The 15,318-nt window shown below is 37.3% G+C and overlaps 1 protein-coding gene across 2 annotated transcripts in view; it reads right to left on the bottom strand.

Annotated features, from left to right (window-relative positions):
* Window positions 1-3,662: 3,662 nt before the first annotated feature.
* The window catches only part of SCG3 (secretogranin III), a 29,623-nt gene continuing 17,967 nt past the window's right edge, over window positions 3,663-15,318 (bottom strand). Inside the window, exons 9-12 of one of the 2 annotated variants that reach the window (XM_080607502.1) lie at window positions 11,265-11,348; window positions 10,495-10,623; window positions 8,444-8,524; window positions 3,663-4,225 (exon numbers count right to left, since the gene is read on the bottom strand). In XM_080607502.1, coding sequence (XP_080463628.1) covers window positions 4,107-4,225; window positions 8,444-8,524; window positions 10,495-10,623; window positions 11,265-11,348 — 413 coding nt within the window. In that variant the 3' untranslated portion in view covers window positions 3,663-4,106. The remainder of the gene's footprint in view (window positions 4,226-8,443; window positions 8,525-10,494; window positions 10,624-11,264; window positions 11,349-15,318) is intronic. The other variant, XM_080607503.1, reaches the window with a different exon arrangement.

The following is a 15,318-nucleotide window of genomic DNA, read 5'->3' as shown; positions in this document are numbered from 1 at the left end:
TGCCTGCAGGAGGCCCTACCTTGCCAGCCACAGCCCAGGACAGGCCTGCTCCACACCTCTCCTTGCCTGCCACACAGCAGGGACAGGTCTTGCAGCCACGAAGACACTTCTTCAGAGCTCTCTTCCCACCTGGAGCACCCTGAAGGCACACTGCTCAGCTCCCAGCACTAAACTAAACCCAAACAAGACCTCAACCTCTATTTGCACTCCCACACCACCCAAGGCAGTTCTCTTTGTGTCCTCAGGGCCTCCCAGCAGGCCATGGGAGCTGCAGAGCCCAGCACGCAGCTGGGCCCAGACGAGCCCTCAGGTTCTTCTCAGCAGCGGTGGCGAGTTGTCTGGCTTCTGGCTGAGTGCTGATCCCACAAAAAAAAAAAAAAAAGCTGAGAGAAAATGATGCCTGGAAATAGTATTTCTGTAATACAGAAAGAGTAATTCAAGATGGAGTTTCTCTACTCCATAAACAACAGGTTCCTAAGACTCCAAGATAACTAATGTCTTAATATCTTAATCCCCACCATCACATTATTACTTAATAAAATGACAGTGTTTCCTATATATTTTATTTATACATCATCCTGTATATTTCCTGTAGATTTGGCTTTTCACTCCACCTTTATTCTTCCCATACTTCAACTTTATTCTTTGCATTTTTACCAATGAGGAAATTTTAGGCAGAAGTAAAACACACAGTAGAGATTATATTCCTTGTTTTACAGCTATTCTGTGGTGGACAAACCTGCAGTTACTGGGTGCTATAGTTCCTCTTAATGTTTTCAGAGAGGGGCCTCCCCCTTCCTGCAGACATCAGCGATGAACTCCTATTGCTCCATGCTGAGGCCTTCCTCAAAAGGCTGGGCATTGGGAAGAAAAGATGCATTCTCCTTAACGCACAAAAGCAGCCTTGTACTATCATAGCTTGTAGTAAAGTGTTTAATATAGTGTCAGAAACAATAGTCTAATAGAAAAGCCCAAAATGTGAATACCATATATATCGTACTTGTTACATTTTCAGTGATAATTTCGAGAGTGAAAGCCTTCTGAAAGATCCAGCAGAGATGCAAACAACATAGAAACTGTTTTTTGTAGTCTTAGAACCAGAGTTGTGCAGGTGTTGAAAATACCTTTCTCACAAGAAAAATAAAAGTACTGACAGGATAAGATTTACAAATTATGTACTAAATACACTGGCATCAGATGTCTGGTGTCGATGTGCTCCAAGTGTTCCTTCAAAATAAGGACTGGTCTGTATTGCAGGTTGAAACTCAAGTCACTAAGCTGGATTTTATTTAGCATAAGTCAAAGCCTTTCAGAAATACAGTGTGATTCATCTGGCTGGCTGTGTTTTTACTGTCTAGTTCTGAAAGGTGATGTAAATGATAGACATTTGTTTGAGGTACCAGCAATTAAACCAGTATTTGAAAAATTCAAATAACATGTTAAATGGGTTTGGACAGGATGGGAAGTGAATCTTGATTGAAGAACCATGGCTGAGACTGCTTATCTAGCCATCAAAAGGCTTGCTCAGTTGTCAGCTAGACATCACGTAGGTCTAATATGTCTACATATGTACCATAGATGATACAGAGGAGCAGGGTAAGCATGGAACAGGACCAAGAATGTGCATGCTCTGAATTGGACATTTTTGCTAAATGATGTCATCTATGTTTTGTTGAAGTTACGTGATTTGGCAAAAGGAGAGATTAAAAAATATTACACCAATCTTTTTGTGGACACAAACTGTTATAATCACAGGTTGCTGGTTGGTGATATATTTCCGTTAGTACCAGGATCCTGCTTAGATGCCTGAGAGGCCAAAGGGAGAACCCAATTTCTAACAAAAATTTAAAATATTATTATACTACTCATTATATTGACAGGAGAAGAAAGTTTGCTTTTTACAAAGTAGCCATTGGGGAAGGAAACCTTGTCTTTTTTTTTTTTTTTTTTTTAAATTGCAGATCTTAGATCACTATCACTTCCCCAACTGTGAAGGTCGATAGTTATTCTTCTCCTGATGTTGTTTGTAAATCCAGATTTGGGAAAGAGTCCACTTTTTCATTGTGATAGTCACAGAAGAAAGTAAGTCACAAGCTGTTTCAGACAAAAAATGAGATCTAAAGGAACAAGAAGACATTCTGTTCTTTGGGAACATTAGCAAATGATAATACTTATAAAAAAATAGAGGGTTTAGAAGAAAACAAATACAATGATTCAAAATAACATGAATTATTTTTTGCTAATTATTTTCTCTTGCTTTTCTAAGGGACTATTTTTCAAATAAAAGTTTACATTGACTAAATTTCTGAGTATTATTTTTGACCTTAGCAAAAAATATCACCATTAGAGATTGATATTGCAATTCAGTGATCCACATCAAGATGTAATTTTTGGATGCATTCGTTGGCTTATGTATCATCAGTTTTCAAAGAGATATGTTGTTACACCTCTTTGCTATCACATTTATTTAATATTTGTTACCAATAATGTTCTGTTGATAATGTTCAGTTGATAACTTATGTTTTGCAGGGATGCCAAAGTTTATTTCAGTTGGTTGAGAAATATTGTTCAAATCTCCTCATCCACCTTTGTGTCCAAATGTGCTGAGGAAATAAGAAAGGAAATGATCTGACCATTTAACACGTAGAGAACTTTGTGCTATGCAAGCAGTACTCTTTAAGTCTCCCTTCACTGGTAGGTGGCTACTGATCTCTGCATCAGCTAACACTTTTTGACTGTAGCAATCTTGGAAGTATCTTCTTTCTTTCTTTCTTTCCTTTTTTTTTTTTTTTTTAATCATAGGAGGGATAGCCTCAACGATCAATGAAGAACCAGTAAGTAAAGAGAAGAGAACTTTCCTGGAGTTCATTTAGACAAATGACTGCTGCATGGGATAAGTCTTGGGATCTGCATCTTAGGAACCGTGTCTAGAATTTACTTTCTAAAAAATGTCTTTACTTTTGCTCTTGTTTCATGAGTTCTTCATGCATACAATCATCCATCCGCTTAAATATGAAAAGATCTCTTAAACCATTCTTCATAAGCTCTTTAAGGTGAGAGAGAAGAATTAGGGTGACATTTTTGTTTCCCTTTTTCACCCTTTGTGTACCAAGTAATTGGCTAGAGATAGCATATATTTGCCAAAAATAGTTTTCCAAAACTATATTGCTCAACACAGAGCAAAGTCAGTAAGCAGACCATGGCCTTGATATTCAGGGATGCTGAGATCTGATAGGTTTTTTAAGTTAAGTCTTTCTGAAAAACAGGACCCATGTTCCTAAAAGTATCTCCAGTTGAAAGCTCTCCTTTCCCTGCAAAATGGCTTTAATTATTTTTTTTCCCCCTAAGAAAGTAATGGCTATTTACACTCGTTATCAGGCTACTCAGATAAGGGATTCAACTAATGCATACAATCATAAAATGGTGTACCAAAGAACATTTATACATGCTGAATGAAGCCACAATAGGGAGAATACAGCTCTTTAATATGAAAGGCGGCAGTTGTAGTGTTAAAGATATATTGGTTAGCTAATGACACTATGCTTCAAGTAATAGAATACTACATAAAGAAACAGAAAAAGGGTCAAGGAAAAAATGATATTAGGATTTAAAACAAGATTTCTGGATGTAAAATAATGTTAATGAAAACTTTAATAGGTAAATTATTTTCAAATATTTTATTTAGAGAACTATGAACTATTTTCTAATAATGCCCTTTACATAGTTGCATCTATAGAAAGCTAGTGGAGTGAGAGCAAAAAGGTGTACCATTAAAAGACCTGTCCATCAGAAATGATATTTTTATCTACAAAAGTAAAACAAACACAAAAAATAAATCAAAGAGAACATTACATAATAATTTACCCTGTCAAATAGAAATTCAGTGTTAGAATTTGGAGTTTAGGTTTGATTTGTGAGTGTAGGAAAATACAGTATGCAGTCTGTGCACGAAGCACTACAGCTTCTCTTTTCTGTCTAGAAAGTTATCAGTACAATGTAAACAGAGCATTTCTAATGATATCCTCAAAATAACAGATCATAAGTCATTGAGCTGGGAGGAGGGGAAGCTATACTTGTTTTCTACGTGTTTGGCAGCCATCAGCTTTTTACAGGCTGCCATATATGCGTTTAATTACATCTGCCTCTTCTTTGTCCAGGATGCCCTTGTCCACATACGCATCAGCTTGCTGATCAATGAAATCTCTCAGCTTTGAAAGATCATAATCTGAAAAATAAGAATTCATTTACACAGTGAGTCATCACCATTATATTGCTTCACTTAAGAAGCAATGCCATTGCAAAGTTTACCAATAAATGCATTTTATCCAACAAGAGAGAGTTCACTATAAATGCAACTTGTAAAAACAACAACAAAAAAAAGAAAAACAAAAAGAAAAACACCTACACAATGTCTTCTTACATCTCTTGGTTCTTTTGCTATTCAAGAGTAATCATCTGTTGTGCTTGATTGCTTGCTGGTAAACGCTAAAGTAAGAATATTTTCAGGTCCAGAGATTCAGTGTCCTAGTCTGCATGGAAAAGCTGTTTTAAAAACCCTAATATTTTCACAATTCTCATGGATTCAAATGAAAGTATTAAATTGACTGTTTACTATAAAAATCCCAGTAAAATTTACACTTATTACAGACACCTGCAGTTAAAATTGACTTTTTAGAAAACTCAAGAAAGCAAATTTCTGCAAGTAAATGGACATGATATAATTATTTAATCTTCATACAGAACATAGTATCCTGACTTGAAAAAATACTGCAGAGTAGTCTTTATGACAGTGTTACTCTCAAAGTAGTCTTTGACAGTCTTTGTATGTCAATCTGCAATACAGCGCAGACAGATCCTTTCTCATTTTCTGATAGATGGTTGCATCTATGCAGCATGATTCATAGTATATGCATTAAACAACATTTTAATAACCTATTGTGTAGTTTTAACTCTGCCAAGCATAGATCCAGTATATTCCCACATAAACACATAAATGTTTCAGTTACATAATTTACTGCATAAAATATAAAGCTTAATTTGTTAGAATCACAAGTTAGTAGTTGGGATAACATCAATGTCTTAAGGTTTCATACTAGGTTAAATTAATTAGTATCTCTCATAAAAACAGATTCATCCTGAAAATTTCAGTAGAAGTGACTTATTCCATGGACAGTACCTTCAAGAGGTATTAATACTAACTTTGGAATGTAGTCCAATGTATACCACCATATATAAATGGAAGGACTCTTTCAAACTGCACATTGTTAACAAAACAGAAAATAATTTTTCTGTCTTTTTACAGCTAAGTGACCAAAACCAGATAGAAGTAGATAGACATTAAAGAAGCAAATTAATGCTTGTGATCTTTTCTATAACAGTATAAGGTAATCTCAAGTGACTAATACAGAAAATAGATATTCAAAACACCCTACTGCTGCAGGGACGTCCTGTCCATATCTGAATTAATTTTACCATTTGCTGTACTGAAGCCAGGATTTCATTTCCAGTCTGTTATTGGGATTACTTAAGAGAATATAAACAGTTTGTGTCTTCATCCTATCTCAGTAATAGGGAATTAAATAGCCATTTAGTAATAAGGGTGTGAGAGTTGATTCATGTTGATAGAATGAGAGTCTCCAGTGAAAGATTCCATGGAATGGAAATGGATGGAATGATAAATACTAATTAATATAATATAATATAATATAATATAATATAATATAATATCCACATTAACCACATTCAAATTCCTAGGTTTATTTTTTAAAATAGAATAGTATTTACAACTCTCTGATCATTACATGGAGATGTAAAGGTTTAATTTCTAAACAAATACATTCTACATGAGATTATAACCATTAAGATATTATCCAATTTTGGCTAATTTGTATATCTCATGGCAGTATAATTCAGGGTTTTTTTTCCTAGAACTTGGTAACGGTCTGTCAATTTCTAATGCTTATTTACAACCTATTAATTTGTGCAAGGAATTAGAAAAATCAGCTTCAATTTATATTCACCACAACAGCTGCAGCATTACACTAAGCTGTGAAGTGGCTATAGTAAATGAAGTGAGGTCTTGTTCGCATATTCAAATCTTGCCATTTGCCATTGCATCCTACAATTAATCACAGAATTTACTTTTGTTCCTTATTGGCTACCGTTAGCATCATGAAACTATAAACTGCCTAAGTATTCTGTGAAAAATTCAAACGTGCTATTTGCATGTATTAGTTAAATGACTCACAGTTGTGCTCTGTGGACACTAAAAAGTAATAGAATACACAGCAGCCTACACCTAGCAGTGGGAGAGCTGTTTATTTACACAGGAGAGGAGCTTGTCTTAAACGAGCATTGGTTTCAGAGATGAAGCCAGGTCTGGGAGATCAAGCCAGTCAGAGGAACAGACTTCTGTTCTTCTTGTATATGCAAAAAAAATTCTGGACACAAAAGCCAGTCAGGCCAAAATCTAGGCCTTTACATGTTTCTCTCTAAATCATCCAGACCACTGAAGATTACTTGCCTCCTAAAAAGGCAATTTATATTTTTAAACTGTGAAACTGCAAATGAACATTTCCAAGGTCATTAGTCATTCAATGAATACTAACTTCCAGTGAAATTCATCCAAAGTTAAAGATCTACAAACATTTCCTGAAGCAAACCTAAACCTCTTCATGTATATCCTGTGAATAAACAATCCATGAATAAGGGTAGAGAAGACTGGTCATTCTAATACATGAATTACTTTGTGAATCATTTTTCTGCTAGCTCCCAGGTACTAGCTGGAAGTAGAGAAATAATTAATGAGCACATAAATGACACCTAATCTTGTACTGAAGAAACACAACACAATGCATTCACTGCTAGATAACCTTACTCTGACTGTACTTCCTTTATCATCATCCCAGGAGAACTGAATTAGCATTTTATAAAAATAAAAAGTAAGGAAAAGGTACAATAACAATAATGTATCGGAAGAGTAAGAACTGCATTCTAATTTTGTTATAACTTACACTGACTTTAAGGCCAGAGGACAGATATTTTAATGTAAATGAAAATCCATCTACACAGAAAGACATGCATTCAGCAGTAACACAATGGATCCATTTTCTGGAAGTATTAACATCAGTACATCTTAATGCATTCCCAGGCAGATAAAATGCTATTGATCTGTAGTCACAGCCATTTGCAGGCTGCAGTAGTGCAAGAAGAAATGTTACTATGAAGAGGAGTGAGGGGCTGCCCTGTCAGTATGTGTGATACAGAGAAATAATCACATGTGACTGAGATATAGTTATTATAATGAGTACACCAATAAATAGAAATGTTTATTAGAAGTGTCAGGAAAACTCTTGAGCAAATGTGTATGTCTGCTGCTAACTTCAGTTGTTGCCATTGAGAGGAAACAGTTTTCAGATTGGAAAAATAACTGTAGGCTTGAAAAAAAAAAAGTCCTTCCCATTGCAGAGTTTCCGTATAGGAAAATTAATGTGTCGGGCTGCAGACATGCACTTGTCTCTGAAATGTAATTCATATATGCTTCAACTCACAGAGAGGGTGGTTAGATTACCCAGGGCTAATCTTATCTCAGATCCCCTTCTGCTTGGCTGGTGCATGAAGGACTCTTCTCGCCAGGCTCCACTCATACCCCAGGGATGGATCCCTTGGCTAGGAACCTTCATTTAAAGAGCAGCTGACAGCAGAAGCCCCGGCAATAGCAGAGAGATGGGATAGGAAGCTGGTTTTATATAAGATCTTGAAGGAAAACATGACATGGATAAATAAAGATCTGTGAAAAATAAGCTTGAAATCCTGCTGCTGTTAGATTCCTCCCTCCAGCTTTCATGTAGTCCTGCCTCCAAGGAAGAGTCAAATAGTGGAGCAGCTGGTGAGCATACCCTGTGTAGCTCCTTCTGTCACTGCTCCCCTTCTACACAGCTTTACATGTGAGAGATACAACTCATTAGAGTAGTTTGGGCTGTAATCCAATATATTACAGTGCTAGTGACATAGGTAGACAAATCCAGGCATCTAAAAAGATGTTTACCTTGTGTGTAAAATCATAATTAAAAGGTATGTTGAACTAACAAATGAAGCACTTGACAAAATTGACTTATCTGGTGACAGGCAGACCACCATGACTATCTGGACAGCACATGACTAACTTCTAACTGGTTAGTCACCGTGTGTTTTATGGCCAATGGCTGTTTGAGACAGTTCATATGACTTTGCCTTAGTTCGCTATTTTCATACATTGATTTAACTTCTACATGGCCTGTATTATTTAACTCTAACATCACCCATTATCACTATAATACAGACAAGCACAGTTTCATATTATTATTATTTAGCCTGTAACATAATGTTAAGTTATGGAATATAAATTACGTGCTTTGTAATGTATACGGTACCCATCCCAATGTCCAGGCTGTTTACTTCATACCTTCTTTGTTACCTTGTTTGTTGTTTTTTTTTAGCCATTCTATGTTCTTCCTGATTGCTTCCAAATATGCCTCAGTTTTCCCTAGAGGAAAGGATGAGAGAGCACATATATCAATGATTGATGCAGCTTGTTTAAATGAGCAAAGGTGGTTACTGCAAAGGAAGATTAAAACTATTCTTAGTTTCTGTTTAAAAGCCGAGTCTTGTCAAACTTTGTCCGTCAAAATTCCCACAGATGGCTAGCAGGTTTTATCTGTACAAGATTAGTCATCCACAAAGTTAGAATCATGGATTTTATTATTATTTTTTGGATCTGTGTGCATAACTTTTGGTGGCATCCACAGATACTGTATATGTGAATTGAAGCCAACCTGTAGCTTTTTGATCATAAGAACTGTTCAGCAAAGATGAAGCTGTTCAGACGGCAGGAAACGACTTAATTAACACTGAAAGCATTGACTATCTGCTCGTGTACAAAATGTCAGAAATGCTTATTCATCAGTACTAACAGCATACAGCAGATATAAGATTGTGAATATTTTGAAAAGATGAGCTGAAATATAGCTACTTATACTTACTGAGAAAAAGAAAGCATTAAAAGCATTGAAAATACCATTATATGTCCTTTTTATAGCTGAAATTTTAAAGTGATAGCTATTTTTGGACCAGAAAGCACACAGGACAGAATTAGTTCCAGGATTACCTAAAAAAGCCCCTAGGGAAATATTCCAGATAATGGATTCTGAATTCTTAACTTGTCTAGAGCTTTATAGATGTAATGTTCTTATATTTGTCAGGAAAGAAAAAACAACAACAACAACAACAACAAAAAACTAGTGCGATTTTCTTGTAGAAGGCTAATACTTTAGTAAGTGGATACAGTATCAGATATACTGTAAATTTTGAGCTGAGACTGCAAAGCTAGCTTTATAGTAAGCTATTCTATGAAAGAGCAATGAATATTTTATAATGAGACAACTAAATACTGATCGAATTTAAATGTCTAAAAAGGCTGAACATTTTCTTTGGAAGTTAAAGTAAAATAACCTGAACCAAGTTGAACAGATCTTCAGATCTTCAGATCTTCAACAGACAAGGGAAACATTATTTATTACATCCTATGGGTACTGAGACAATTTTTCTTTACTGTGAAATTGGACAACCCTCCTGAGCTATTTTTTATCTTCTGTACTTAAAAAATCTCTGTTGGAAAAAATATCTTCTCCTATCTGTGACTGGCTAATAGTTTGTATGTTTACACTGGCCACAGGACTGAACCAGCTGACCAATGAACTACAATCTGTAGCCTTGATCACTGCAATTCATTATTGAACAACTTGCAGTGAAAACGTGCATACAAAAACGGATTAGATTAAAACAGCATCAGTGCAAAGCAGGTTGTATGCCTTTTTTTTTTTTACAAATAACTACAAAACATAGATGTTTATGCTGGATATTTAGCAGTAAGAACCCACTGAAAGGTTTCTGCCCTAACATGCATACTACTTTGCAAGTTTAGAATTAATTACCTGACAAATATTCTCTCTATACATCTCTTCCTAAGGAAGTTCACCAAGTCTGGTCAATAAATTGATGATGAAGAAGGTTTTTGAGTACAGGAGCAAGAACTTACTCTGGAGGTACATGTAGACTATGGAACTAACTCCGTCAAAATATATGCCTGAGCCTGGAGCTCTGTACTGTAACCATTGATAACTTGATGATCTGATTTTATTGAAAAGCTACAAATGCAAAGAAACAAAATCTCTTTGCACTACTGTACTAAAATGCTTTTCATATTGCTCTCAAAAGGGGCTACGAACTCTTTGAAGGGTTATGGCCTTATTCGGCATGGGCTATGGTTTCTATATGTTTAAAAGTAAGCAAATAATTAAATACGCTTCTGAATCAAACTATTGTGTGTTGACTCCTAGTAACTATATAAAATGAATATATTTATGCTAGCACAATGGAAAAATAAGACCAAACATAGTAAAGGATTCTAATCACTCAAGGCATAGGTGTGTAGCAAAAGCAATGGCTATTTTATACCTCTGGGCTCTTCACTGTTTCCTGCTGCATTTTGTTCTTCATTTTTTGTGGAGTCCTTTGAGATTTCATATTCCTTTTCCATTTTAGCTGCTTCTTCCTTTGTACTGTCTGCTTCTTCACTACTCTTGTCTAAGGAAATAATAATAAGAGCAATTTTGTATCCTGTGTTCCAAAAGCACTTCTAAATTATGTCAGTATGATCTCTAAGAAGTAAAACATTTTGACTGATGACTGAGGAAGAAACTCATTGGAGACTGTATCAAATTGGTTTCTAAAGGTCATCTCTACCCCAGACCCCTGGAAACAGGAATGTCTGTTTCTGCTCTTACAAACAGTAGGTGAATACAGGTAATTAAAATACAATAATATGTAATTTATAAGTGTACGTTTTTTTGTGCAGAAAAAAAAAAGGGGGGGGGAGAGGAAATTTGCCATTCACCAGATCCAAAGTTGACAAGGTGATTTTTTAACCTAAGCCTTAAAAAGCATTCAAATGGCTTGCTGTTGTATATGAGTAACATTTGCACTGCTCTGAAAAGGACAGTCAAGTGAATATACTTCTCAAATACTGGCCAATTAAGTAAAAACTCATCTCTTCTTGTACATTTAGACATTCAAGCTTTGGCTACAGGTCCTTGAGGGATCAATATCTTTAGCTAGCAGTCCCTCTTCTAATACATTTCTAATACAATTAACCTGCTTTAACTGGATAGGTTAAAAAATTATTATTAAATATGGATTTCCAGGTGAGATAAATATAGAATAAGTACCTGCTGGTAGCTTTGTTTTGGTTTCAGTGGAAGGATTCTCAAGCTTCTTCTTTGTCTGCACAGCTATCATTGTATCTAGGTTTTCTAGAAATCAAGGCAAAACAAAACCAAATTCTAGTTATTCTTCAAGAGATATGATACAGAATCTATACTATATTCTCCACAACACCAGTTTGAGCGGTGAGTGGAATTCTAAAAGAACTGTCTTCATCCTCGTCTCTGAAGATATAATGCAGAGTCAACACTAAATCTCGATCAATCTTAAGTGAGAAAAAAATACTAAGTCATGGTAATAGCAGTACCAAATAGGGCCAATAAGCACAGATAGAGTAAAAGTAGAGAATGTGGATAGAGCGTGGATATAGGTTCTAATTATTTAAATCGTATAAGTCACAAAATATAGATAACAGTATCTGTAGCAATTTACTCTGGTGAAAACAATGGAAGGGTTTAACAACAAGACTATGAAATATGTACTTCATCCTGGTAGGACAATATTCTCCCAAACTGCTTATCTGTCTGTATTTTGTACAGTTTCACTGGAAAATAAATGCAAAAAAAAAAAGTATTAAATGATTTTTAGATTAAATATATACTTAAACTGAATTAATTAAAACAATTTTTTTTAATTTGCTGAGGTCAAGCATCTATCTGAAAATGCAGTAGACTGCAGTGGCAATGTATACAGCTCTACAAATCTAGCAAATGATTTTCTATGCAAATTTTAGGGTTTAACTCTTATCTCATTTAAAACTAAAAGCAACCTTTCCATCAAGATGGATTTTTCAGATACAATAATTGTATCCTTATGTGGGAAAAAAACCCTTGTTTTGCTACAACGCTTAATAGATATCCACAAATACATCGTACAATTTTCTTAGTCATGTTATAGATATGGTGCAGAATTTTCTTCTGTTTTATTGTTTTTTATTTCAAGGTTCGGTTAAACATGGATCCAAAATTTGATAGATGTCAACTAGTTGGTTGTATATTTTTGCAAGACTTGGTTTTGAATTCTCAATGTTCCCTTTATATAAACAGCTGAAATACTCAGTATCAAATGTGATAACTGTGGCAGAATAGAATCATAGAATCATAGAATATCCTGAGTCGAAAGGGACCCATAAGGATCATCAAGTCCAACTCTTGGAACCGCACAGGTCTACCCAAAATCTTAGACCATATGACTAAGTGCACAGTCCAATCGCTTCTTAAATTCAGGCAGGCTTGGTACAGTGACTACTTCACTGGGGAGCCTGTTCCAGTGTGCGACCACCCTCTCGGTGAAGAACCTCTTCCTGATGTCCAGCCTAAACTTCCCCTGCCTCAGCTTAACACCGTTACCGCGGGTCCTATTACTGGTGATTATGGAAAATAGGTCCCCTGCCCCTCCACTCCCCCTTGCAGGGAAGTTGCAGACTGCGATGAGGTTCCCCCTCAGCCTCCTCTTCTCCAGGCTGAACAGGCCTAGTGACCTCAGCCGCTCCTCATATGTCTTCCCCTCTAGGCCCTTCACCATCTTCGTAGCCCTCTTCTGGACACTCTCCAACAGTTTAATGTCCTTTTTGTACTGTGGTGCCCAGAGCTGCACACAGTACTCGAGGTGAGGCCGCACCAGCACAGAGTAGAGTGGGACAATCACTTCCCTTGACCGACTAGCGATGCCGTGCTTGATGCATCCCAGGATACGGTTGGCCCTCCTGGCTGCCAGGGCACACTGCTGGCTCATGTTCAACTTGCTGTCAACTACAACCCCCAGATCCCTCTCTGCGGGGCTGCTCCCCAGCGTCTCATCGCCCAGTCTGTACGTATAGCCAGGGTTGCCCTGTCCCAGGTGCAGGACCCGGCACTTGCCTTTGTTAAACTTCATGTGGTTGGTGATCGCCCAGCTCTCCAATCTGTCCAGATCTCTCTGCAAGGCCTTTCCACCCTCATCCGAGTCCACAACTCCTCCAAGTTTGGTGTCGTCGGCAAATTTGCTCAAAACACCTTCTAGTCCTACATCCAAATCATTTATAAAGACATTGAAGAGGACTGGCCCTAAAATGGAGCCTTGAGGGACCCCACTAGTGACCATCCGCCAGCCAGATGTGGCCCCATTAACCACAACCCTTTGAGCCCTGCCCATCAGCCAATTGCTCACCCATCGTATGATGGTTTTGTTTAGCTGTATGCTGGACATTTTGTCCAGTAGGATCCTATGGGAAACCGTGTCAAAAGCTTTGCTGAAGTCCAAAAAGATCACATCAGCTGGTTTCCCTTGGTCAACTAGATGGGTGATCTTATCATAAAAGGAAATTAAATTTGTTAGGCAGGACCTACCCCTCATGAACCCATGTTGGCTGGGACCAATGACTGCATTGTCCCCCAGGTGTGCCTCAATAACTTCAAGGATCATCTTCTCCATAGTTTTACCAGGCACTGACGTGACACTGACAGGCCTGTAATTGCTAGGGTCTTCTTTCTTACCCTTCTTGAAAATTGGCACAACATTTGCCAGCTTCCAGTCTACTGGGACCTCTCCAGATTCCCAAGATCGTTGAAAAATAATTGAGAGAGGTCCTGCGATGATGTCAGCCAGCTCTTTAAGCACCCTGGGATGAATCCCATCCGGACCCATGGACTTGTATGGATCCAGGTGGAGCAGCAAATCCCGCACATGTTCAGGGTCGGTTGGGAGCTTGTCATTCCCACCGTCATGGTCCTCCAGCTCTGGGCACCCTGGGTCCTGAAGCCCATCATCAGTGTTGAAGACAGAGGCGAAGAAGGCATTAAACGTCTCTGCTTTGCCTATGTCATTGTCTGTGAGGAGACCTTCCCCATCAAGTAGCGGACCTATGTTTTCTTTGGTTCTCCTTTTTCTGTTCACATATCTAAAAAAAAATTTTTTTTATTGTCTCTCACAGACATGGCCAGCTTCAACTCTAGTTGGGCTTTGGCCACATGAATTTTCTCCCTACAAACAGCATCCCTGTATTCCTTCCTCGTCGCCTGACCCTCCTTCCAGCAGCCCTACACTTTCTTTTTTCGCCTAAGCTCCAGTAGAAGATCCCTGGTCAGCCAGGCCGGCCTTCTGCCCCACCTGCCTGACTTCCGATATTTTGGAATCGCCTGATCTTGTGCTTTTAGGAAGCAGTGCTTAAAGATTGACCAGCACTGATGGACGCCAATGCCTTCAAATAGATAATGTAAGGGTAGTAAATATTTTAGATAATGTCTTACATGTTAGGCCAACATTTTATCTATCAGCTAGAAAGCAAATTTTTCAATCAGAAAGATGCTCAGCACTGAAACCTAAAGATTAGTTTTTCAGCAAGCACACTTCTCTTCATGGCAGATCACCATAAGCAATTCTGCCTGCCATCTGATGAGAAACAACATAATCCTGTCTGCCTGGATCATCTATATTTTCTTATTTACATAAAACTGAAGTGTAAGCAGTTTTTATCAGTAACCTGCCTGACTGCAATCTGTCAATTCTCCATCACATACTTTTTTTTCTTTTTTTTTTTTCTTTTTTTTTTTTGTGGGGGGGGGGGGCGGTGTGGGAGGGTCAGGGTAGAACTCTTTTCATTTGGTACATATCATTTTAATTTGATTCTTGACCTTGTCCTATGCCCTAAGCAGGTCTGGGCTGGGTTACGAACTGGATCAGACACACTGATGAAGAGAAGAAATGAGCTAGTATTATAGTGGTGGTACTGATGCCTCACTTATCACTTGATCCAGAGCTTATTGAAAAGACTGTAAACATTCCTTTCAGCCGAGCTTAAGATTCTATTATTTATCCTGAATCAGTACCATACTAGCACTCTGGCAGGAATATAAGGATTTCTCTGTTGCAAGAGGCACAGTTTTTTGGATAAGGTTACACAGCTAAGAACTCCGTGCTTCATTAAAAACATCTTAATGAAAACAGAGTATTAATCTGGTGTTAACCATGTAAATATATTCACTTAAAAACCCTTTGTAAATTCAAGTGAATACATTATTCTCCCTCACTAATTCATGCAAATGCAAAAATGTCACTGATGTTAGGCTTTATCCCAGCAAA

Source organism: Anser brachyrhynchus, assembly GCF_964034855.1.
Source record: "Anser brachyrhynchus genome assembly, chromosome: 11".
In the NCBI taxonomy this organism is placed as follows: domain Eukaryota; kingdom Metazoa; phylum Chordata; class Aves; order Anseriformes; family Anatidae; genus Anser; species Anser brachyrhynchus.
The sequence above is the reverse complement of the archived record's forward strand: the minus strand, read 5'-3'. Positions and strand labels throughout refer to the sequence as shown.